The sequence below is a fragment of the Melospiza melodia genome, chromosome 4, assembly GCF_035770615.1.
Source record: "Melospiza melodia melodia isolate bMelMel2 chromosome 4, bMelMel2.pri, whole genome shotgun sequence".
NCBI lineage: Eukaryota > Metazoa > Chordata > Aves > Passeriformes > Passerellidae > Melospiza > Melospiza melodia.
Genome location: NC_086197.1, coordinates 74444683 through 74470353, shown reverse-complemented (window position 1 = coordinate 74470353; position 25671 = coordinate 74444683). Strand labels below are relative to the sequence as shown.

The 25671-nt window shown below is 39.0% G+C and overlaps 1 protein-coding gene across 1 annotated transcript in view; it reads right to left on the bottom strand.

Moving 5' to 3' along the window:
* The window catches only part of NELL2 (neural EGFL like 2), a 135437-nt gene that overhangs the window by 3863 nt on the left and 105903 nt on the right, over positions 1 to 25671 (bottom strand). Inside the window, exons 16-18 of the mRNA XM_063155180.1 lie at positions 12172 to 12312; positions 3046 to 3239; positions 1882 to 2058 (exon numbers count right to left, since the gene is read on the bottom strand). Coding sequence (XP_063011250.1) covers positions 1882 to 2058; positions 3046 to 3239; positions 12172 to 12312 — 512 coding nt within the window. The remainder of the gene's footprint in view (positions 1 to 1881; positions 2059 to 3045; positions 3240 to 12171; positions 12313 to 25671) is intronic.

Sequence of the window (25671 nt, the reverse complement as noted above, 5' to 3'; positions counted from 1 at the left end):
ATTCATTGACTGTGGGACACAGGGCGGATCAGGTGCTTTTCTCTGCATGCCATTCAGACAGTAGATGAGATTTAACTTGGTTCAGTAGACTCTCCATCAAGCTGCAGGTGAAAATTCGCCACAAAATTATGCAATACAGGACTGTGGCCCTTCTTCTGCAAGGGAGAGAAGTTGTAACATGACTGCAACTGCAAAAGTGTGCCAAAATTTACAGGGCTTTTTTTAAATTTTTCAGTGGTATTTTTTTTTTCCCCAACGTAATAGGGAACACCCCCACATTTTCAATGAGAGGACCTCCACCCACTCCACTCTCTATCCACTTAGGATATTATGAGCAGAATATCTGAAGTTCCAAACTTATCACACCTTCTACATGGTGGATTTAGTACAGTCAAGGTAAGAAAAGGCCTGGGCAGAGACTTGCGTTGGGCCAGCATATCCTTATGGGAACTCTATGTCTGAACACAAATCTAAAGATGTTTAATAAATCATATCAGTTACTAGAAGCTGGAATCAGCTTCCCTTCACTCTGGACAAAGGCCAAAGTTGCAGATCTATTGGTCAAAGAAAAGACTTCACAATAGTCAATAACATACTTTTTTTAAGCAAATCTCTGACTTCCAATTTATTCAGCTCATTTGAGCACAGATTTAATAGTCTGGACTTAGGTGGGGTAAAAATAACAGCATTTAGCCCTAGGAAATCAGTATATTCACAAAATATGTATTTAATTCTTTAAGAATGAGGAGTTTGCTATCTCCAAAGCAGAAGCTGAAAAAAAAATCACAGACACTTGTAATAGCCCCAAATTTCCTCCACTTGTTGCAGAAAGTATTGCAAAGTTAGTCTTTTAAAAAAATCTCATCTGGGACAATCTTCTTCTTTTGAATTGTGTGATGGTAAGACTGAGAGCAATCTTTTAATCCCGTCAGTGATCTTGACACTTCAATCTATTTTTTGCAGTGATGGACAGTACAGGGAGTAGACAATACTTTGTCACCCCAAAAAATCCATGGTCACTGAAGGAAAGCAGACCTTTGCTACAGAAGTAGCATCTTGAAAACAAAAGAAACATCTATTGAGATCCTAAATTGTAGGTTGGTTATTTTTTCATTTTTAAGACATTTAATGAAGCCCATGGTTATCTATTTCATTGATTTTTTGCAGTGGTAGCACTGTTAAGCACAGTCTACAGAAATGTGCTTCTGGCTGTTGTTCATGATACCCTGACAAGCCAAAGCTGCTACATGGACCAGCCTTTACACTTGGAGATAACTTATGATAAAAGCTAGTTGTTTTTATCTTCGGAGTTTCTCTGTCACAGAAACTTCATGAGCAACATCATGCAGAATACTTTTTGCTTAGAGTCCAAAATACATGCCTAGGAAAAAGGTGACAAGCTTTAACAGATTTTTTCAAACTTCATTTCACTCTTTTGAAAAATGCAAGAAGTCTTATTATTTTTCTGTTACTTGAAATGTATGAATGAATAAATAAGTTTAAGTTTACCAGCATCCTTAAAAATATCAGCTGTGATAATAAATACATATTTAGAATTTCCTTATAGAGCTTCATCAGTCCCTGAATAAGGAGCATGAGTGTTGCTGTGTAGGTGCCATATCCAAATGACCTCCACTATGCTGAAAGCACCTTCATGATTAAGTAATTTATATTAATTTATATTATGTCTACTGTGTCAAAGCACATTTTTGACAAAAACAGAAAATACTGACAAAAATCCAGGAAAAGCAGATTTTAATTATACATGCACTTCAGGGAAAATTAAGTGGATGTTAATGCATGAAAATGAAACTATTCACAGATCAGAATATCTCATATCATTTTCCCTCCTGTCTGTGCAGCTGTAATCAGGGACCTTACCAGACAGCGGCACTGCTGACAGTTCTGTATCCAGGAATCACCACTGTTATAGGAAAACTCCCCACTCTGATGTAAACATTGACTGCTGAGCCTTGGGTCACACTCAGGACAGCAGAAGAGGTCAACGGTGGGATTTTGGCAGTCGCAGACCATTCGCCGGCACATCACGTAGCCATTCTGGTTTTAGAAGAGACACACACAGTGATGGCAGAAATTTGCACAACTAGTCAAACTCCAGCCAAAATTTTGTATTTTACCATGATTCTAAGCCATTAACAGCTCACAAGTTTTCCACTAGACAGTATCTTTGCCAAAATACAATTCAAACCAAGCCAGAAATCCCCATACATGCTCACTAACAACCGTAAAATTCCCCTGTTGTCTTACTCACATCCTTCATTCAAACAATCTCCAGGCAGTGCTCCCCTGAGGTGGTGAAACCCAAGGACATCTTCCCCAAGGGTTAGACTTCAATGGATTGCACTAAGTTTGTAATTCTCATAGAGATGCTTGATGAATCTTGCTTTAAACTTCTTAGAATATCACGGTTACATAGAATACCAGATTGGAGGGTGTCAAGGAAGATCAACCCCTCTGCTCCGTAATTATTCACACAGGAAGATGATAGGTGATTGGAAACGAGACCATGTATGCTAAAGCCGAGCTGCTGAAATGCTCAGGATACTGTCAGCAGTGTTTTGGCCCTTTATTCTCCATCAGCACTTAGCTTGGGACCAAACTTCCCACAGCAAACATTTGAGGAAGTTAGCTGAATTATCCTGCAGACACAGAACCTACTTCTATTTATAGTCATCTGCTTGAGATACTGGCATCAGACTCCAGCCCAATAGGTGTCTAGACAGTTTATTTGCATGAAAATGCTGCTACTCCCACCCAGAGAACACAGGTGGCATCTCTGCTAACAAAACAGCACTGTCATCCTTCTCCCAGTACCACATAATAAACTTCTAATGAATGTTTTGCTCATGCAGGTTGGAGAGAGAAACTATCTCCAAAACCCTGTGTAATACATGATTTCATTTCTGTAGCTCCACACATGCACCTGAGAAGGCAGCTGAAACAGGAGTTTCACTGGGATCCTGGTGCTCTGCCCTTCATCCCTACCAGCACTTTGCAGAAGCAGCTACTTGCATTTGCACTGACCTGGCACGAGCAGACAGAGCATCTGTCATTCTCCAGCACCCAAATCTGGCCATTGTGCTTGACTTTGCCTTCATGGATACAGTCTCCTGTGCAGTTCTTGCCATGGGGACAGCGACAGTCATAGCCGCCGTCCAAGTTGAAGCACACAGTGTCATTGGCACAGCTGTGCCTTCCGGTCCCACACTCATCGATGTCTGCAAAGACACGCCAGGGAATGCTCTCAGACCACATCCAACTCACAAAAGCTTCCTTGTGGCAGTCAATACAAATGATTCTTAGCCATTAAGACCTTCACCTGAAAATTAATTTGTAGTTCACCAGAATGGGGAGAACTTAAAAACTAACAAAAATTTTTTTATGAGTCCCATCAGCTCTTTCGGATCATGTTTTAACCTGACATTTTGAGTTTTGCTATACATATTTCTAAGTATAGCAAATGTCAATGCTATCGAGTACAGTAGATAGAATGAAGAAACCACAAGAATCATGAGAGAAATAATAATTCTTAGCTGCCTAAAAAGCCTTAGTTTGTGGCAACCATACATGAGACATGTTATGTGAAACAAGAACAGCTTCAGAATCGTGTTCTTAAAGCCTTTTCCTGGCTCTGTCTAGAATATTGGAGTTCACTTGATGAGAATTTAATGTGAAAGGTGATGTCTGACCTGCAAGCTCATTGAAGTCAGCACACCACGCTTTAAATTTCATCATTGATTAGAATGTAAAAACTAGAATATTTTAAATATTCAAGCTGCAGTGACAGCTATAGCCCTTCTGCCTAGAATAGAAAATAAAGAAAAAAATCATGTTTCCAGTGAATAAAAATAAATTACCTCAAAACAAATATTTCTCGAAGAATTAAAAAGTACTTTAAAGGCCTATTTCATCAACGTACACACAACTATTTTGCAAAGGCAAGCTAGCAGCACACACTGCCTTCTACTCAAATAGTCTTTATTTAGCTTTTATAGCTGTTTAAATGGAGAAAAATGATCAGAGAAAGAAGCTTCAAAGGGGCATGAAGTAAATGGATATATGCAAAAAAAGTGGAAAACAGAATAAGAGTAAAGGCTAGAACTACAGTGATTGTAAATATTGAGATATTGAGTTCAACTCTAAACACAATTTCTCAGCAGTATAGTCCAAGTTCCTGATAAAAGTTCATTAAAATTAGTGATGTTATAAATAAATGTCCACCAGAGGAGTGAGATAAAATAAGCAATATGGTCATGCATGCATCTTTCACCACCAGCATAAAACCCTAAAAAACAAAACACTCAGCTTTGGGTTCAACAATGGAAATGAAATCTCCAATCGACCTCAAGCACACTCAGTTTAAAGCAAAATAATTCAATTACCATTTTAATTCTAGTCGTGGCTATGGTCAAAAAACCAAAAAAGTTAACAAGTTGCTAACATGAATATGAATTGGGATGAAAAACAGCAGGGAAATTATTAGAACTCCATTGTACAAATCAGCAGCATAGTAGGTTTCCTTCAAATACTTTGTGCAGTAACAGTGGCATAATCTTAAAAAGAATTGCAAAATTACTAGGGCTTATGGGAAGATTGGGGGAAATATCATTTGAGAAAAATAAAAAGACATGGATTGCTCATCTCTAAAAGAACACGAGCAAGAAGAGATATAACAAAAAAAAAAAAAAAAAGACTACTCCAAAGAAGAACACATGTTGAGAGCTTTTCTTTCCATACTGGCTAACACACTAGATAAGGGACAGTGAATGAAAGTGAAAGACAACAAATTTATGCCTGATAAATGCAAATAACTTTTCATACAATGCTTAAACCAACTCTGACACTCACTGCTACAGAATCCTAGGAGGCAAAAAACAATTGCATAGGCAAAAGTGTATAAAGCCAGCCAGAATATTCAATTTTCAGTGCTAAGAGATTTTTGGAGAGATTGTGATTTTTTGGATACGTTTCATGCGTTAGGGCCCATGGTACACTTATTTATGTAACAGATAATCCAGAAGATGCAAATCATCTGAGATCTCTCCATCTTCTACCTCCCTGCCTTCTGAGGCATCTGGAGGCAGTCACTGCTGTAACAGGGCAGGAGATAACTGGGACCATGAACCCAAGTCAGTGTGTCTGAAACATCACTGGCACATCAGGCAGGAAACCCACCCCAACAGTCAGGACACATAACCAGTGGAACAGTGGCCCTGCAGAGGCTGTCCAGACTCTCAGCTTGAAGGATTGTAGAAAAGTAGCAAACAGGAATGGTTTGAGTGATGCCAGTTTGGGCATGGAATGGGCATCCCTGCCAGAGCAGGGATGGAAGAGCTACTCTTTCCTTCCTATATTTTCTCTTAAATCCAGCCAGAAAGTAATATAACCTGGCAATTTAAAATTAAGGTATAGCTGTTCTTAAGCCATGCAATAACAAGAACAGACACAAATTCGTTTAAATGTAATGATTCGGATTAACAGCAAGATTATCTTTATTATCAAAGTAATTTTTGATAAATGACTTTCCAAAACTTGTATTCATTTGTTTAGGACAGTCTTTTGTACATAATTTTCACAGAGCTGTCATAAATTAATAAGGTCACTTCTCAGCAACCTATCTACTTAACAGAAGGCAGACATACTTAATGAGGTAACTGGACAAAGTTCAGCTGTCATGTAAACAAGAAAGCTTTCCTTTAAACAACAAATGGTAATCCTATAAACACTGACTCTGCTTTCAGCACTCATACACAAGTCTATTTCACAATTTTCCCATGAGAAAAAGGCTTCTGAGATTTATTTTTCAACACAGTCACAGTAAGTGAAGATAATGGAGGTTTCATCATTGACTCTGGTATTGAGCCGAGCTTATCTGGCATTGAGAACTTCTGAAAATTCCCAATCTTGTTTTTTTCAGTTGTTTTATTTATGAAAATAAATGTTCTGGATAGGACAATTTAAATATCCCTAGTCACAGCAGGAGCTATTTACATTTTGATTCTAACCTAATCAGAAACAGCAGTGTGTTTATGATGCAGCAAGAGAAACACCAACTTTTCATGCATGAAACTTCATCTGCATTATTCATCCACATCAAACTTCAGGCATTATCAGCAAAGAACTTGCACACAAATCATCCATATCAAAGCAAAACTTTGTTCAGTTTTTTTATTTTAGACTTTTAACAGATGGTGAATCATGTTCCTGAAATTGGGCTTACAGCCATATCCAGCTATGGACAAGGGACACCGGGTGCTGCATCTTTTGTGTTTGAAAAGGGAAGATGGTAAGATTACAGATTGCATATTACACTCTATCCAGCCACAAAGCCATTTTGTGACTTCTTCCATGCTGTTAACAAAACACACAATCAAACAACCTCCAGCCCCTTCCCAAAAGAAACTAAAACAAAAAATCCCCAAAAGAGTCCTCCACAAACCACTCAAGAACAAATAGTTCACTTCAGGCTATTTACAACACACTGCTTAAGAACCAAGCAGCTTGAATGTTAGGACATTAGAACATTATGTCTCAAAAGACTTGGAGGTTTGCCTCAATAAAAAAACCCAACAGAAATTAAATGTAACTAGTTATCTAGTGCTAAACTGAGAATCAGTTCTTATTTATCAAACCTACATGAAAAATTACAGCAGCTTTCATCTGTCTCATTTTTAAGGATTTTCTTTTCTTACATCATCTCTTACAACCTAATGTTGCAATAACAAAGGCGTATCATGGGAGAAGAAGTAGTGATACATGTTACAGAAAACCAGGAGTTAATTCTATTACAAATAATTTACTGCCTACACAGGAAAAATACCAGACTAAAGCCATACAATATGGTGACATTAGTTAGAATGACTAAACTCCTTCTGCAGTATTTGTGAGACTGCAGACATAGAAAACTCCATAAAACTGGGAATTTCAATTGCTCCAGGTTGTGACCCAAGGTTGTACTTAAGAGATTCCCTGTTTCTTGGAAGAGGTAGTCAAAGAAACACAGACGAACAAAGCACCATTTCATTTGGCCCTGAGCAGCAAGCAGCCTCTGATTCAGAATGTCTCATCATTCTGATATTGGTTAGACTCACTTTTTAAAGAAAAGGGGAACATTTGTATCACTGAGAAATATTGGAAGAGATGACTCGGGAGGGTGGACAGCTCCTTTGCTCTGAAGCCACTCAAGCTGCTCAGTTACCTTTGCTCTGAGGAATAGCATTAGCTCAGCAAGGTGAAAGTACCAGGACACCTGAGTACCTTTTGCTTAAGGCAAAAAAGGAAGCAGTGCATTTGCTAGGGAATCCAAGCTCGTCTGAGCAGAAAGCTCTATTTCTGTTCTTTTCTGTCCTGAGTAGATCTATTGACTGGTGTAATCATTCTTCAAAGAGCAAGTAAATTGTGAATAATTTATTTCTGAGTTCATGTAAGCCACCTGTGAGAGTGCATACCAGATGTGGAAGATGAAGAGCTGAGACTTCAGATGTTGGTAACATCAGCTTGACAGAAATGTCATTTCCTTCTACAGTAAATGTGTTCAAATTGCTGTCCTATAAAATATAGCGGTCAAGTTTCTGTTCTATCAGTCCTTTTATAAAAGACGAGAAAATCTGGAAATTTTGTTTACTTCCCACACTCCAGAACATTGAAATACTAATGTGTCTCCATATATACCTTCTGTTTGGTGCTGCTTAAGTTGGGTTCACAAATTTAATACTGAAGCCTTAATGCCTATAGCTCTATTTGGGATAAATGGAAAAAAGAAAGAAGTCACTTTATTTGCTGACCTTTAACGATCATGAATAAAAGCAAAAGGATTTTGATGGAGCTTTGTGAGTGCTAGCAAGGTTCCCTGCTGAAGAGTAATGATTTTTTATTTCCTGTTTCACTTAATTGCTGTCAAAAAGAAAGCTTCTGATAAGCCTAAGTGTAGGACTCCAAACTGACAGTAGTTTTAACTTCAAAAAATCTCATGTACTAGTTAAAATACCGGATGTGGTGTGAGATAAATTGAGACATCCCAACAGCCAGCAATTCCTCTGCCTTCCAGCTCCAGAGACATAGATGCTAGAGTTACCATTTTGGACTTGCTCAGTCAGTAAGGCTGGGGAGCATACTGAGGCTTGTAATATGCCTCCATCCCTCATTATCCTGGATTGTTGAAAACAGACTTCAAGTGGAGCCTCAGCCTCTGTGCTGTCAGGCTGGCTGCTCTGTCACACAGAGAAGTAAGTGATTCTAATTCTGGAACAGGATGGCAGAAAAAACCCATAAGATACTTCAGAACAGAAAACCCAAATGTGAGTTCACATATGGATAAACCCTTACAAGCAAAAAAAGATTCTTTTATGAATTGGACATTCTGGATTGATCTATCCAAACCTTTCATTTGCATCTGTCTCATTTAAAGAATGTAGTACCTGCTGAGAGTGAAGGTACATTGATCTCACATTCTATACTAACAACAGCTGGTACCTGACAGATACTCTTGGTAAGTCCTAAGGGGCTGCCTTAATTAGGTGAGCTTTCTTTGGATGTGGATGTGTGCCAAACGTCCAACAACTGCTGAGGCATAGCCTGCACTATTCTGGTACAAACCAACATAGCCTCCCTCTTCAACTGATTATGGAAGCTTTTAGACATTGCAAAGGACAAATTCAAAGGAATGAGGATGTTACATAGAACTGCAGGGCAAACATTAATGGAGCCTGAACTTTCTTATTTTAGGATTTTGCCCTCAGTTGTTCTAGTTTTTTTTACTGCAATGAAGCCTGAGGATGCAGTATCTACTCCCTTATCCCAGCTTTCTTTATGAAATGGTACATAAGAGACAACCTTCAGTAGCAGTAAGACTGTTTAAAGAAACTACAAAGAAAAGCTGTCAGGGGCAAAGAGGAAGATACAAGTTAACATACCATACTGAGTGCTATATTTACATATATAAAATTTAAGACTTTGCAAAGCCATACAAACTCAAGAACTACATGGCTGATATTCACTTTTCTGGAAATATAACAAGGCATAACATAATTTTATTTCAAAGGGAAAAACAGCAATTGCTGCTAAGAGGTTGAAGCCCTGCAGCTGCATTTCTCATAATTTCTCTCAGTAATTTTTATAGACACCATAGGTCTACCTGGGGGTATAATGTGAATCAAAACTATTAGCAAAGAGATCTCTAGGTCTTCCATTGCCTGCAGGTACAATAAAATGGGATCATGAATTTTTGCATTCAAGTACATTAGTCAAAATATTCAATATTCTCAGTGTGCCAAAGAAGCAGCAGTAGCCAAGGTCAATAGACGTGTAAAATAGGCAATTCAGTAACTATTATTTTATTATCAAGCATGGACAAAGTCTACTGCTACCAAGGAGCCCAGCTCTAGGTAGGAATATTTAGTATGATGTCCTAAAAGGGATAGGTGCAGCATTGGAATTTTGTTAACATAAGGCTTTTAAGGAAATGCTCCTGTGCATCTGTGATTTTAACAGAGGTGCTTCCACATGGATTTTTAAAATTGGAGTCCCTGCTGAAGGAAACAAAGAACTGATTACACTGATCACTGAAATGCTTTGTGCAGTATTATCAGCACATGTGCAGGGGACACAGAGACTCAGTTTCAAGGAAGATGATGTAGAACAATCAAGAAGGAAAAGCTTCCTTGGCTTTTAAAGGTTTTTTCCTCTAGAAGAAGGAACTTACTTCAAGGCAACTCTAAAACTTACAAAATATGAATCAAGTCAAGCCTATTATGCACTCTATATAAAACACTACTTTGCAGTAGTTTGCACTGTTCCTTCTACAGCTCTGCAAGCTGAAGCACTTGCACAAGATAAAAAGTTTCAGAGGATGCTGGTCCTGGATAGAGTTGAAGGTGAGAATTGGAGAACTGTGATTTGAAATTAGAGATTATTATAGCCTGGAAGCTGCTGCCCCATTAAAGTGACTGTCTGAAAGACCATCCACCAACAGCTCAATCTAATGACATCTAACTAGGGGTTACTGAAGAACTATCAAAAGCAATCCATTTTCTTTTGTCTATAAACCCAGTAGGGAAATCTCTTACAGGGGAAAGATCTGACAGCAGAGAAGACAATTGCTTCTGCACTACGGTGTTGTGCTACTGCAAGTTCAACTTCCCACACTGCAATGGATTTTAGGTTGTCTCTTCATGCCCCTTCTGGTTTTATTTTTATCTGAGACAACATGTCACAAGCTCCAATCCAATAAAAAATGATGTGGTAAAACTAATCAAATATCTAACCTTCCTTCCCATTAAAGCCAGGCTGGAGCAACCTGGTCTAGGGAGATGTGTCCCTGCCCAGGGGGGAGATCTTTAAGGTACCTTCCAATCCAAGACGTTCTATAATTCTGTGACCTCGAGTTGCTAAGGATCCCAAATGTTTGGAGCTGCAATCAATCAAACTGAAAATGTTCCACTGTTAGTCACTAGGGTTGTCAGCAATGAAGATAGTTTTCTGGCATCTGTGATTTAATTCTAATTACTTGTTATCCTCTGTGTACGTTTAATAAAGAGCTGCTGGCTCTTTGTAGAAAAGGTCAAAACAGACTAATAATTGCAGCTTCTGTACACATGTAGCAATCCCCACATATCTTCTCCCTCGGCTTTTCATTTGTTTAGAATTTGCTGCTTAATTGATTCTTGTTTGAACACATTGTAACACAGCCACTTTGTATCGTGGATCTCTCTTGAGATAGCATGTGCCAAACCACCATCTTCAACCCACCAGGTAAGCGTTAAACTGACACTGAAGATAAAACTTGGGATATTGAGAATATTTCCATAAATGCCTGGCTGGACTATTTATTTCCTGTGCCACGAGTGACAGAAGTGCAATGTTATAATCAGAGGGATCACAACTTATTCTTTGCACCTTCCTGTCCTAACTCCTGGCCAGCTAACACTGACGTTTAGTTAGCTCTTGACAAAGAAAGCTCAACTTATGAAAGCAGTGGTTGCCCTAAATTGCTGATTCCTCCTGGGAATACAGGCTTTCAGCTGTGATGAAAATGTGTTGAAATAAAGTATTGATGATGGGTATACCAGAAAGGTCATTCTCACTCCTGGAGAACTGTCTGTGTGTCTGCGTTAGAGAAATTAATTCAATTGCTTCCCTTTGGGACCAATGCAGCCCACCAATGTGTGTTTAAACAGCAATAAGAAAGCTTACACTGTGAGCACTGAATATTTCAGCACTCAGAGAAAGAAGGGAGTAAGGGTGATAATTTTGCCCTGAGAAGTGCATGGCAAAATGACTGGCTTGCTCTGTTATTTAAGAACAGCAGCATGAAATATCTTAAGATGTCTTAATGAATAACATTATAAGATGTTATTAAGATTAAGATATCTTAATTAATAACATTCCACACTAACAGATCTTCATCTGAAAGTAATTCTGTTCTTATTAATCTGCTGTTCTCTGTAACGTCATTCATGAACACAGAAAACCTTTCCATCTCCTTGTTCCTCCTGTCACTCTCTTGTCCCCTACACCTTGTGCCAGCCCTATGCCCACTGAGCTCCCTAGTCTGCAAAGCAGGTCTGCAAAGTGCTGCCTTCTAGAAGCAGTTAGCCATCACACAGGAGAAACACCACAGTATGTCCAAGGTATAGAGAAGGGTCTCAGGGACGCATAATCATTTTCTGCAGTGGGAAATATTTTTATCAAGGACTATTTCAGTGTACAAGGAAAACAAAGTGGAAGAAATGAGGTCTGGATTGAGGCCCATTTCCTATGCACAAAGAATCTGACATACAAACAGATTACTGTGGAGTGACAGATTACAGTGCATGCTACCAGCCCACGGGAAATCACTTATGCAAGGGACAAGCACAGAAGCAGATGTAGGGCCAGAGAAATTGCATTTCAATCACCATGCCTGACTTTACATATTATGTTAGTAAAACACAGAAATGCTCCACTATTGCTCCACATTCTAGGAATATTTATACTTTTATTCTTTTGCCTTTGATGATGATGCTTATTTAGATTGTAATTCTTTTGGGTCAAGGTTTAAATTTCACTGCAGTTTTCAAGACAATACTTGACCAGTACAATCTGAAACACTAGACATTTTCTGTACATTTTCATGTGAACCATAAGAGTACCCCACCTTTTTTAGACACTGACCTTCACAGGATTCTCCACTTGGTGAAAACATCCCATTGTCATGGTAGCCATCTCTGCACTCACAGTGGTACCAGCCGGGCAGGTTAATGCAGTTAGCACGGCTGTCGCACTGAACAAAGCCATCCGAGCACTCATCAATGTCTGTTTATTAACAACAACAAAACAGAGCAAAATTCACACAGAGAAAATTGCTGTAGTCATTCAAGGAAAGAATGATATGCCTGGTGTTTCTAGGTTTCAATAGAATTATTTTCATTACTGACACTTGAATTTGCAGAATTAATGGCAATGAAGTTTTGAATTTTTTCCATAAAAATACTTGGCTAATGATTTTGGGCCTAACAGCAGCAGAGGTACTGCTTATCCCAATTTACCGCCTACATAGTAGCAACCCATTTTGTCACGAAACACGACAGGTAATCTGACATCTGTTTAAACTGCCCCTAATATGAAGAAAATAATTAGGTCCCAGTTCATATAATAAGATATTAAACCTTTGCGTAGTGCAGGCTGCCTGATAAAACAGATTTTTTTTTCCAGGGGTATATAAAAACATTAAATATTTACTCCAGTCCTTGCTTATTGTTTTGGTGACACCAATTATAGGTTAGAACGGCTTCCCTATCCGGTGGAGTTCCTGTTGATTTATACCAGCACCTCTGAATCTCTACATAACCGACTGCAAGCTCCCCTCTAATCATCAAGGAAAACAACTGGGTTTCCAAACAAATGCTTAAATCATGAGGGTGAAACACAACACATTCTCCTTCTCCTGGAAATTGCTTTGGGAAGGGTGTCTTTTAAACCAACAACTTCCACTGATTAAACTTTACAATAACAATTTATCACAGAATGGATTTTTTTTTAATGCACTCACTAGACCCAAAATCCACCAAAGCATATTCTAGAGACCTGTACTCACAGACTTAGCAGAGATGCAGAGAACTTTGTGACATGTTCACTTCCAATGCCTTCAGGTACACAGTAAGCTGTACTAAAGAATAGGTCTCAGAGTGTGAGTGCTGTTAACAGTTAGGGAATACTGGAGTATGGAGTCAAACAGGAGTAAAACTGAGCTGTTTCCCCATCAGATCACTGCCTTATCACTGTGTTTTATACCAGAAGTAGCATACCTATCTGAGCATCAAGCTGACTGAGAGGTGCCTACAGAACCAACACAAAGGGAGCCACAACATGTGCAAACTTCCTTCAGAAACAAAAAGCTCTAATCACTCTCCACCATGAGTTTGAACAATGAATAAACTCTCAGTGTACTGGCCACTCCAGCCAAAGCAAGGATTCCATCTTTCTTCAAAGGCTGAGTCTTTAAAACTGAAGAGATGAAGTAACAAATTAAGATTCAACCCGCAGTTGACATAGCATCCTCTAGGATGCAGATACGAAGGAGAGGTGTGATGTGACCACTGAGATACATGTGAAATATGTCAAAATTCTGCCCACAGTCCATGTTACCTCCCATTTTTATGTCATTTTCTATTTTCATAGGAAGAAGTGTAAACTGGCTAAGAAAATAAACTGTGGGCTACAATAAAGTAAGGAATCTCTTTTCTGCGAATAATAATGTGTGGCTAGATGGACATACTCTTACCAAATATTTTGTGAAACCTATTCAAACTTTCCCAAAATTATCCCAAACTTTTTAAAACCCTGAAACTTCCTCATCCATTGAGACCACTTTGTTCCACATTTCAAGGTGATAAAAATATTAGCGTGTGGGGAACACCTGCATAAACTACAAGATAAAGTGCAGTCACCCACATTTGGGTTTGAGTTGTGTCTTATACATGACTGGGGTATGTGGGATGCACTCTGGGTATTTTATTTACACGCTAAATAATTGTTTTAAAAATTTCTTTGGAATAGCTGTACAATTGTATAATGAGCGCATTGGTTTTTAAAAGCTTTACAGATCCTTGACAATACCTCATTAGAAATTTTTGCTATGATGAATCAACCTGATTTTCTATCAACAGTATCTCTAAACAGACATCCCTGATGTACATTATCAGTATTTATGATGATAAAAACAACCAATACTCCTGCTGCAATATTGCAGCAAGTGTATATTTTGCTGCTTTATGCACCACAAATCAAGCCGTAAGTCTCTACTGGTTTAAAAAAAAAAATTCAACTCCACTATGAATTCCAAGATAATCATCTGAGTAGTTGTACTGCAGGACTGAGAAATGCCAAACCTGTACAATCTTCTGGTGCTCAGTGTGTTTCTTTCTAAATCAGTATAAACTCTGGCCTTTTTCTTGTGAGCAGCCAGGAGCCAGTGGGACCTCAGAGGTGTTTGAGAGATCAGAGGAAGATCAATGAAAATTATGTTACAGTACTGAGAAAAGGTTGGCTTGCAGTCTGTGTCTTATCTACTGCTACTCGCTCAGAAAGCCACAGATAACTCAAGAAAAATGAAAAGAAAAGAAGAAAGGACTGCAGCCTGGAAGTTCCCTTACCACTGGGGAATGTGCTGCCTGGCTGCCAGCTGGCCAGCCAGACCAGAAGTGACCCTGCTGAACACTGGGGATCACCAGGCCAGTACAACACAACCTGTGCTTGGCTAAAGCTCCAAGCCCCAGAGAACCAACAGTGCATGCCCACTCAGAGGCTGAAGGAGAAGAGCTGCTGTCACGATTTGATGTTAATCTTCATACTGGCTACTTAATAACGTCGCATTAAGACACTGGATGGCATATACTTCTTTGGGAAAGCAGAATGTATTTATCGGTGACGAGCTGGAGAAACAAGTGTTATTTAGGTCAAAGCAACAGATATGAGTTAAAGAAAGAGGAGCCTGTGCTCCTCTTTTCAGAAAAAAATATTTGTGAATCTGTAAGCCTCACAAGTGTAAGAGCAATACCACATTCACAAGTGGAATGCATTCAGATGAACTCCTTGATTATTCAGGAAAAACAAGCCGTGAACGTCACATCAGTATTGGTAAAATGACAACAAAATCAGCTTCTCTGTCTTTATTTGCAAACTAGCTGATGAATCTGTAACACAAGAAGTATTACTGGGGATGAAAGGCTTTATCTGATGTCAATAAACAAAGAAATACATTCTTCTGGTTTTGTTGTGACTGCATGCAAAATTGGAATGGAGTTACATAAGAAAGCCTCATCATATGCATGTATGGAAGCACGCTGCAGGTCTTGAAGAACGTCTTACTCCTCACAGACTGCATGCATTGGAACCATTGTTGCATCCATGCTGAATAAGCCATTACTCCTTTCAGGATTTTGCAGCAGAGAAAGGAAATAAAAAACACTTCTCACCACTGATTTTTAGGCAAATGACATCTTAAGCACATGCCAGTCGGTTTCAGAATATAGATGTTTTTTATGCGCAGAACTTTGTTTTAATTCTCACAGCTAATGCTGATTATTAATTCACATAGAAACCTGCTCTGTAATGGGACAAAACATGACTATTGCAACCCTGTTAAACAGGAAACAGAAGTAGAAATGTGTCTTACAAAGCAAAAGCAGTGATTTAATGGAAAAATTTCTTGACATTTGGATAAAAATATTTCTGTTTTCAAATAGGCATAGCATGGCTCAGGAAGTGCTGCAAAAGTATCTACAACTGAAATTATCTTATTAGTATGGGAAAAGCAGACAGAAATGATTTCCCCCTGTCCTGTGGTGAAACCTTCTTGGATGAGTCATCTTGCAGCTGCTCAGTCAGAGGTGTAAGCTGACAAGAGAAGAAAAACTGATTGAAGTTTTGCTTGGCCAGTGGCTATGGTCTATCAGTGGGCCATACGGAATATTAACAGTGATAATGAAGTCCTGTTTGATGCTGTACTAGAAAAGCATGGAAAATGAAATATTACCCTATAAAAGAAAGTTAGCAAAAGGCTTTATATTTTCACTTATGCCAGTCAGCCTTCTTATATATTTTGTTACCCATTTTTCAACTCAAAATTTTAAAATTTTGTTGCTGAGGCCTCATTCTAATAAAGTAGACACAAAATCAGAGGCATTTTGAAAGTAAGAGCTGTATATGCCTAGCTCCCCTTGACATGACATTTGCTCTCCCAAATACCTTCCTTGTACCTCAGGATCACTCATTTCCTTAACTGTGCCAACAGTTTCAGCTATTGTACCCTTTTCTCTTGGGAACACTGAGAAAACTCTGCTCCCTGAAGAGTAAAGTAAGATCATTAGCAAATTATCCACTGGTACAAAAAGAAGAAAAGGAGAACTAACTGCCTGATTCATATTATTACGGAATTTCTGTATAATAGGACTTTTTGAAGACTGAAAGTGGTATAAAATTGCCAATTAGAAAGATAGCAGTTCTCTTTCAACCAGCAACAGGACCAAGCTCTAACGTAGTCAAGCTGCACTCCACAAAGAACCATGGCATGGGGGAGGGGTGTTGCTACCATTGTATATTACTCACTTCAAGACTTAAATGCTTATCATTAAATCCTCCTTTTAGAAAAGCCTGCATTCCCAAACTTAGAGAGACACAGAGCAAAACACAGTCCATAAATATGTTCTATCACAAACTGCTTTATCCAAGTCAATACAAACCAAAGTCCTTGCTCGTCAAAAAGTCAACACCACAGATTGGAAGCTGTGTATATTTAGAACTTAGCTGTCTCCACACTGGAAGGTTTTCTGTGACAGAATAACATCTGGCACCTAGCTAAGATTGCCTATTAACAGAGATTCCCAATTGCAGTAATCTGTCCCAGTGCTAACTGCGTTTTGTCACTGGGTATGGCTACAGAGATTAATGAGCAGCCAGCATCTCCCAAAATGTTCAGTCACTCCTGACTCAGCCGAAATTTGAGATCCCATTTCAATGGCAACAGCCTTTCCAGCCTAATGCTAACCTCCTGAGCCATCCACATCCCAGCCCCATATACAGTATAAATAAAGTGCAAATAAACAACTGAAAGAAAAAATCATTTCAGCCACAGATCACTCAATGAGTGCTTTAGCAGACTTGGAAGCTGCTTAAACAGATAAATCTTCAATATTTGGGTTTTTTTCAAGGGTACATTTAGAACAGTCAGACTCCAATATGCCTTTGCATATGTCAATATAATTTCAAGGATATTATGTCTGGCTTGTATGTAAAAAGGTCATGTTTCAACTATTCAGATTTATGCTCAGATAAGAGAATATACAGCAGTATTAAGATGATGTCTGGGTTATCTAATTTTAGTAAATACATATGAACGGAGGAAAAGGCCTTATTCAATAGGACTAAATATAAGTTCACTGTACTACATGAAGTATCTGCTATCAAGGACTCAATTTTCTGGACTAGCCTTGAAAAGGGTTCATCTCTGGTGCAAATTCTGAAGTCCCATCTCTTGCATTTAAGAACCAAAAAGTGTTTGTTTTGGTTTTCATGTGACAACAGATTAGTTCAATATACTGGAGTAGTATACTGGAGTAGTTCAATATACTGGAGCTATCTTACTGCTAAAACAAAACAGTAAGGATTTTGGGATTTCTATTCCACTACATTCTCATATACCATATGCATATAAATATCATAAAGAGGAATAAACCCCCCAAGAATACAGTGGCTAAGAATGCTGACATAATCCACGAAGATATCAGTTATACCAGAAAACTTGAGTTGTTTGGAATTACTTTTAAATCTATTTTGTGAAGTTTGATCAACTCTTTTTTTTTTTTTTTTTTTGTAACACTGACTTCAAAAATAACTTTCTCCCTCTGTCAATCACAGTCCTAGAGCCTGATTTTTGTTTACAGTCTCACTCTGATTTGTCACGGTTGAGGAACTCTTTAAAGATATGATATCACATCTTGAGTACTAGGACATTCTTTTCACTGTATGGGTTCTGACATCAAAGTTGTCATTAAACCATAGAATATTCTTGATTTTAATTACAATTTCATCCCAACATTTTATTCAGTTACAAGTTTAAATCATAAAGGGCAAGATTACGGATGGCCCGTGGGACACAGCAGGGAGAGGAGTCACCCACAATTCTACCCTACCATAACACAGCTCCATGAGCAGAACTTTCTCTACACAGCACTAGAAACACCAGTTATCTCAGATACAGCCTTCAGAGGAAAGTAAAGACTGTGGCACTTCCTCTCCCTGCTCCCCTCGATAATGAATAAGGCCCACCTTGGGGGGAAAGAAAAATATTTGGAATGTCTTTGGAGTTGCTGCTTCCATCTCAACACCTCCCAGATCTAGCAGAACTTCTGGTTAAGTCATCTTAAAATTGCTTTGACAGGTGGAGTCAGTGCTGCAGATGATATGTTCTTCACTAAAAATTTCCAACTGTCATGTTGCATGAAAAAATAGCTACTATTATAACTGGTCTTTTTTTTTTCATTTTAATCCCAGCAAGACCATGATTGCAGTTTATAAAGTACCCTGTCCATGGAAAACTAATTTAGTTACATTAATGAAAAGGAAGCAAAATGTGATTGAGAATGTAATACAGAATTATAGTTCATTAATTCTTCAAGTATGCAATTTTCCAGACTCCTGATCCCCCATTGATTTCTGCACACCCCCATAGGTCCTGCTAAATGCCAGGAAAAAAGAAATTCAATCGTGTTGGTATTTCATGTGTGGCAGTGGCAGTGCTCCAAAATTAGATAGAAATGTTATCAAAGGGAATTTTCCACTGACTGCTTCACCATGTGGCCCTGCTAACAATTCTTTGTTGTGAAAAATTGATCAATCACAGACCACACCAATAATTGAAACTATGCCTCCCATTGCACACCCAGTGTCATCAAAGGAAGTGTATTTGTAGCAAATACAAATTGAAATTCAGAGCACCTAATTGGCCATGAACTAGGCGCATTCATGAATACTGTAAAATAAAAATAATTTATTTTCAGCTCTATTGTGTGACACTGATTATGCCAATCCTCATTAGAAAGACTAGTAAAGAGGAATTGGGTCTCTATTTGTAGTTGTTGACAAATAGGTGGTTTTGCCTTCACTGAGTTCATCATTCTCAGTACAGCATCTCATGTCAACTGTAACATGCTTCTGTTTGCTCATTAGCCCTATCTTGAAAAAGAAAAGTACTTCTTTTCTCCAAGATAGCAAAATCACTTTTACACCTTGACACACCTGTTTCAGACACCAACCAGCATCTGAAAGTCACATCACTCCATGTGCACATGAGAACCAGGACTAACAAACACACTAGTGGCCAGCTGCTAAAGATGGGGAAAGGTTGCTGAGTTCTAAGCAAAAGGGAACTAACTTGAAAAGAGAAGAACTAGTTTTGCCAAATGTTACCTCTTTTCCAGTGGGTGTGAAGGAAGCCTTCACCTGCACAGTGTACCGACAAAAGGTCTTGGGTTTCCTCAAGTGAGGAGTCAAGACAGCCATAAACATGAGTTAGGATGTCTAGACATGAAAGACTGATGCAACCAGCATATCCTCAGCCTTGTAAAAAGTTGTTTCAGATCAGCTCTGTTAAGAATTGCAGTAAATTCCCAAGCATTAAGTTCCCAAGCATAAGAGGTAAATTATGGAAAACAAACAAAAGAGCCCTCAAAGCAACTCAAACACAGCTTGGGGAACTAGGAATTGTTTTTGACACCCTGATTTGAGCTTGGTCTCCTGCCACAGTCCTCTACTCTTTGGTCAGGTTATTGCACATAGTATATGTGTGCTAAAGTTTAAGAAACTCTTTCATACATGTTCTTACCAGTGGTTTCTTACCAGGACTCTCAGTCCATAGACAACTAATTTGCATTGCTACTCCTGAACTGTCAAATCATGTAGAGATTGTTTTGTGCTGAAGCACAAAAAAAGGAAAAAAAACACACACATCATTCTTTCATGCTATAGCTGACAACAACTCATCAAGAAAACAATAAATATTCTCAATATAAATATGAAAAAGCTGTAGAAACAACTTAAAACTAAACCACTATTCCTTTGCTTGGGCTATAAACACATCATTGGCATGATATGTACACAGACTGCAGACATCCTCATGCTGACAGCAAAAGAAAGAGCTCCATAGGGATACAGGACAATGACTGGCAGTGTTATAGATTTTAATTCCACTAATAGTTGAATGACTCATAATTCATGAGAGAGCTTACAGTGAGTGATGAAGGTCATCCCCATCTCCCTTATATAACAGAAGAAAATTCTATTATAATGCTGCCCAGCTGAACTATTCACATTCTATTTATAGCCCACTGTATTTTAAGAATGTAGTTGAAACTTTAGTTTTCATGTTTAATAAAGGACTTTTTTCCCCATAGCAAATAATACCTAAGTAGTGGATGCATTTAGATTTTTTTAGAAATAACAAGAAAATCCTGTCTCCTTAGAGCTCTTTTGCAGTATTCTCTTTTCCCTGGTTTCTTTCTCCCCATTTTTTTTCTTAAGCTGCTACATATATGATTGGAGTTTTGCAACAAGCTAAAGAAAGATATAAAGAGAAAAAGGTAAGTATCAGTATGTGACTCTTCAGCAAAGAAAAAATCTTTTGTGATTTAAAACTGTTGACACTGAGGAAGGAAAGAAATTATATGCACCCAAGAAACTGTGTCAGGCAAGGAATATGGAGAAAAAGACACAGAAGGATGAAGCAGCAAGGCACCTTCAGTTATAAAACTGAAAGGATGAGGTAAGCAGGGTTCATGCCTAAATCTAGAATGCACATTAAATTCAATACAGGCATTTTTTGTTTAAATTCTGTCAAAGATTTTCTTTGTGAATAGTTATAAATAAAAATGCAAAGCAAAGGAAAGCAAGTAAACATTCCAAGCTTCTAAAGTAGTCTCACTGCCATTTTTGAGCTTGTTTTTCGTATCTGAGAAAAATTCAGGTGAGAACAGGGAGACTGACCTTTCTTTTAAACACTGCAGGCAGCAAAAGTATCTGATCTGCAGAACCCTGGCTCACCTCTTTGCTTGCTGCAGATCTCATTTGCTTACTCTCAAAGACAAGTTTTAAACCTTTTTTTTTCTATATAATGAGATATTCATTTTTCAATATGCCCTCCATGAAGGTCAAAGGGGTTTTGTTAGGTTTTACAAATTGACTGTACTTCCCACTGACAAACAATATGCTATAAACCCCACCATGTTTTCTCCCAGCTATTGACATATTTAACAGAGGGGCAAGGGGAGAAGAAATGAGATTACCTGCCACTGTCCTCATGGAAACTTTGTCACCTATTCAATTTTCCTTTTGTGGCGTGATCCCAAATCTGTAAAATGAGGAGAAAGTGGGGTACCATCTACCCCTTGCCCTTTCTCTCCCACCTGCTTTATTTGGTAGTAGAGATAGAGCACAGAAGTCACAAGGACACTCACTCATAGTAATTTTCCATATCGGGGCTGATGTTATTCAATGCCTTCGTTAATGCCATGGATGCAGGGATCGAGTGCACCCTCAGCACGTTTGCAGGTGACACGGAGCTGAGCGGTGCAGGTGACACACCTGGAGCACAGGATGCCATCCAGAGGGACCTGGACAGGCCTGAGCAGTGGGGCCATGGGGATCTCATGGGGTTTGACAAGGCCAAGGGCAGGTGCTGCACCTGGGTTGGGGCAAACCCTGGTATGAGCACAGGCTGGGGATGGACAGATGGAGAGCAGCCCTGCTGAGAGGGGCTCGTGGGGCTGGGGGAGGAGAGGCTGGACATGACCCAGAGAGCCAAAGCTGGGCATGGCCCAGAAAGCTAAACACATCCTGGCTGCATCAAAACAGACATGACAGACAGTCAAGGGAGGTGATTCTGCCCCTCCTCTGCCCCTCTACTCCACTCTGGAGAGGTCTCACCCACAGTGCTGCAGCCAGCTATGGGGCACTCACCACAGGGAGGACATGGACCCGCTGGGGTGAGTCCAGAGGAGATCCAACAAGATCATTAGAGGGATGAAGCACTTCTCCTACGAGGAAAGGCTGAGAGAATTTGAATTGCTCAGCCAGGAAAAGAGAAGAGTTCAGGGTAACCTATTGTGGCCTTCCAGTACCTGAAGGGAACTTAAAGGAAAGATTGGACGAGACTATTTACAAAGAGCATGTAGTGACAGAACAAAGGGGAATGGCTTGAAAACTGAGAGTAGATCTAAATCAGATGTTAGGAAGAAGTTATTTACTATGAGGGTGGTGCAGCTGGAAGAGGTTGCCCAGAGAAGCTGTGGATGCCCATTCCTGAAGGTGTTCAAGGCCAGGTTGGACAGAGCTCTGAGCAGCCTGGTACAGGGAAGTGTCCCTGCCAACGGCAGAGGGGCTGGAACTGGATGCTCTTAAAGGTCCCTTCTAATCTCAACCATTCTGTTTTTGAGATACTATGATTGAAGTCTTGCATTATTTGCTTCAGACAGATCTCACAATGTAAACCACAAATGTTTCTGTAGAAGTATAATAGTTCCCATACAGTTCTTCTGCTCTCTAAGGATGTTTGATTTTTACAGATACTTGAAATACTAGTCTGATACAGCACCAGCACCCAGTAATTAACTTCACATTGTTATACATTCTCAAGGAAAATATTTGGAAAAAGGGAAGAGCAGGAAGTTGTTTTGTATACAAACACGAGTTTCAGAATCTCACAAAACAGCTTATCTACACCATTTAGGCCAAGTTTGCAACACATCCATTGGCTGCACATGTCTATCTTTCTGTAGCCTTAATTAACACTTGGGACATTGTTAACATAGAGCATTCCTTGCAGGAAAGGCACATTCTCCAGGGGTTAGCCGAACACAGTTTCTGAGATTGCCAATCATGTTTTCTTTTTCTGTTTTAAACTTCCTCTTAATAGTAAATACAAAGACTTGGCTTTTATGGGAGCATGGTTAGCTGAAGTATGCTGAAATTATTAATTATAATAACAACTGAACTGACAATAGCTTATTATTTACTAGATTCTTATCAGTATTGAGGAATATACAGTATTCTCTTTTGAGCAACAGTCCTTTCTGAATCTAAACTTCAACTGTAAATATCACAGACTCAGGTTTCTATGCTTATTTCTGAATAAAAACCTACAAATTTATTAATCTTTTCCATGAGGAAAAAAATCTTATGGAGAAGCGTTTCAGCAGAAACTCTGTGCTGTAGTTTCTGGTACTCACTGCAAATGATCTTCCAAATTATTTTGAGCTGGAGAATAAACTTTAACCACTTTATGCCCTTCACACAAATGAATGGAGAATCTTCAGACAAGACAAAGGGAACACAAATGCTATGTTGAGTTTGCATGGTCAGGTTTTCTAAGGCAGAGAGGCTACAGCAGTGGCTGCTGTGAGAAGTTGTCTGAAGCTTTCCCCATGTCCAACAGAGACAACTCCAGCCCCCTTCAAGATGGACCTGCCGCCGGCCAAGCCAAGCTGGGATAGTGTATTTAAGAAGGGGAAAAAGGTACAACACAGTTAACTACTGTAGAGTTTATCAACAGAACAGAAGCTGGAAAGATGATGGTTCCTTACCTCATGATTTATGTAAGGCTTATCAAGAGGACTACAGGAACAAAAATATAGGAACCAAAAGCACTCTCTGCTCCAGAGCAGCCAAATGAGATTTTTCAGAAATGTTCTAGGAATATCAGATTTGACAGTACAAATTAGGCCTGTCTGCCTGGAACAGTCACGCTCTGTGAGTGAGGTTATTTCTCCCTATTTATCTCCAGTCAGGAGCAGATACAGATATTGTGCTCTATGCAGTACATCAGGAAACTACATTAACCAGAAGCATGTAAGCAGTGCAGAAGTCCAAATGCCTAGAATTACTGTTCTGAGAAACTATTTCTCTGAAACTGAGGCAAGTAAAAAAAAAAAAAAAAGTTTCCAAGTTCTGTTGCAGACATCTTTTATGAAACATCCTTTTCTTTAGGATTTTTCCTTCTGAGAAGCTAAGAAGCCTCAGAGACAAAATGTAAACAATGGTTATCTACTGCTGTGGAATGCAACAGGTGGGTCCGTGATTGGTCTCGTGTGGATGTTTTGATTTAGTGACCACTCATGGCAGAGCTGCTCTTGCTCTCTGCCGAGACACAGATCTTTGTTATCATTCTTTTCGATTCTATCCTTAGCTTAGCTAAGAGGAAACCTTTGCTTCTGAGGAAACCTTTTCTTTCTATTTCTTTTTAGTATAGTTATAATGTAATATATATGTAATAAAATAATAAATCAAGCCTTCCGAACATGGAGTCAACATTGTCATCTCTCCCTTCACCTGAAAACCCCTGTGACCACGGTCACAAAGTTCTGAAAGGACTTGGTGACACCACCAAGAGATTGGATTTCATAGCTCATGGAAGCCCAGTTCAGTAATTTAGTCATTGCTCTTATGCACATACAGTGCCTAAGTAGCTACTACATACAATGGCTCAGAAGGTAAAATTTAATAGTTTTCACCCTGGGCAACACAAAAAGTATAGTAAAGTGACTGTGCAAATTACTGTGTTGATTTTAGCCTACTCCTTACAAGTTCTTGTTTACATTTCAAAAGTCACCTTATATTTTGAAAGCATTAAAAAATTTTAGAACCACAAGGAAAACAGCAACGTTATCCCTCAGATGACTGGTACATCTATATGGCTTTGTAAGGAAATACCTCATACAGCCATATCCTGCTAACCTCTCCACAAGTCACCCAAAAAATTCTACCTGAGGATGCTTATTTCAAATTGCATAACTGTAGTTCAGTGATACGACTGCAGAACACAAATGATACATTCAAAATTCATTATTAAGGTTCCTGGAAATTTATCATAGTGACATATTAGTGTAAGTTAGAACTAGCCACTATGCTTAAAGAAGACACAGGAGCTGGTGTTATAGGATTCTTCCCATAAGTTTGCTCATGATTGTACTATCTGCTTTTCCTATGGGCAACACTAAACACACTAGTTATGTGCATTGCCCCAATAAACCAAGGCTAGCTCAAACACTGTTCTAGCTTCTGAAATTAGTCGCTGACATGCAACATAGCCATCTTTGAGAAGGGCAAGACTGTAACACAGACAACTCATTACTCAGCCTGTGCAAGCTGAGGAGTGACTTTATGTAGCAGAGATGCAATTTATAAAGCATGTTTCAACATCCTCAGCAAAATCATTACATTATTTTTAGCAGCTGGGCCCTGTCTCTTTCTGCTGAAATGGAAACCACAGAGGATATTATTAAATGAAGCGTAATTCAGAAGTGTTTCCATTTCAGAGATTCAGCTCCCAAGGATAAAAAACACATTTAGATATTTACTGTTACAGTTTAAGTTAAGCCTGTTTAAACAGGACATTGAGATCTCTGCGTTTTCATCTACATTCAAGCTACGGCTGGAAAGCTGAAACCTCTGAACCCAACATGCCAAATATCCAAATTTCAACAGGGCAGGAAGCTAGGAGACTTACCAAGGAAATGGAGAGCACTTGGAAGTACTCAAAGAAGAAAAACGGCAGTGATTCCCCAAGGCTATGGCAACTAAGTCCAGCAATGAGCTGGACATGTAGTAAACTGGATCTCAACTACT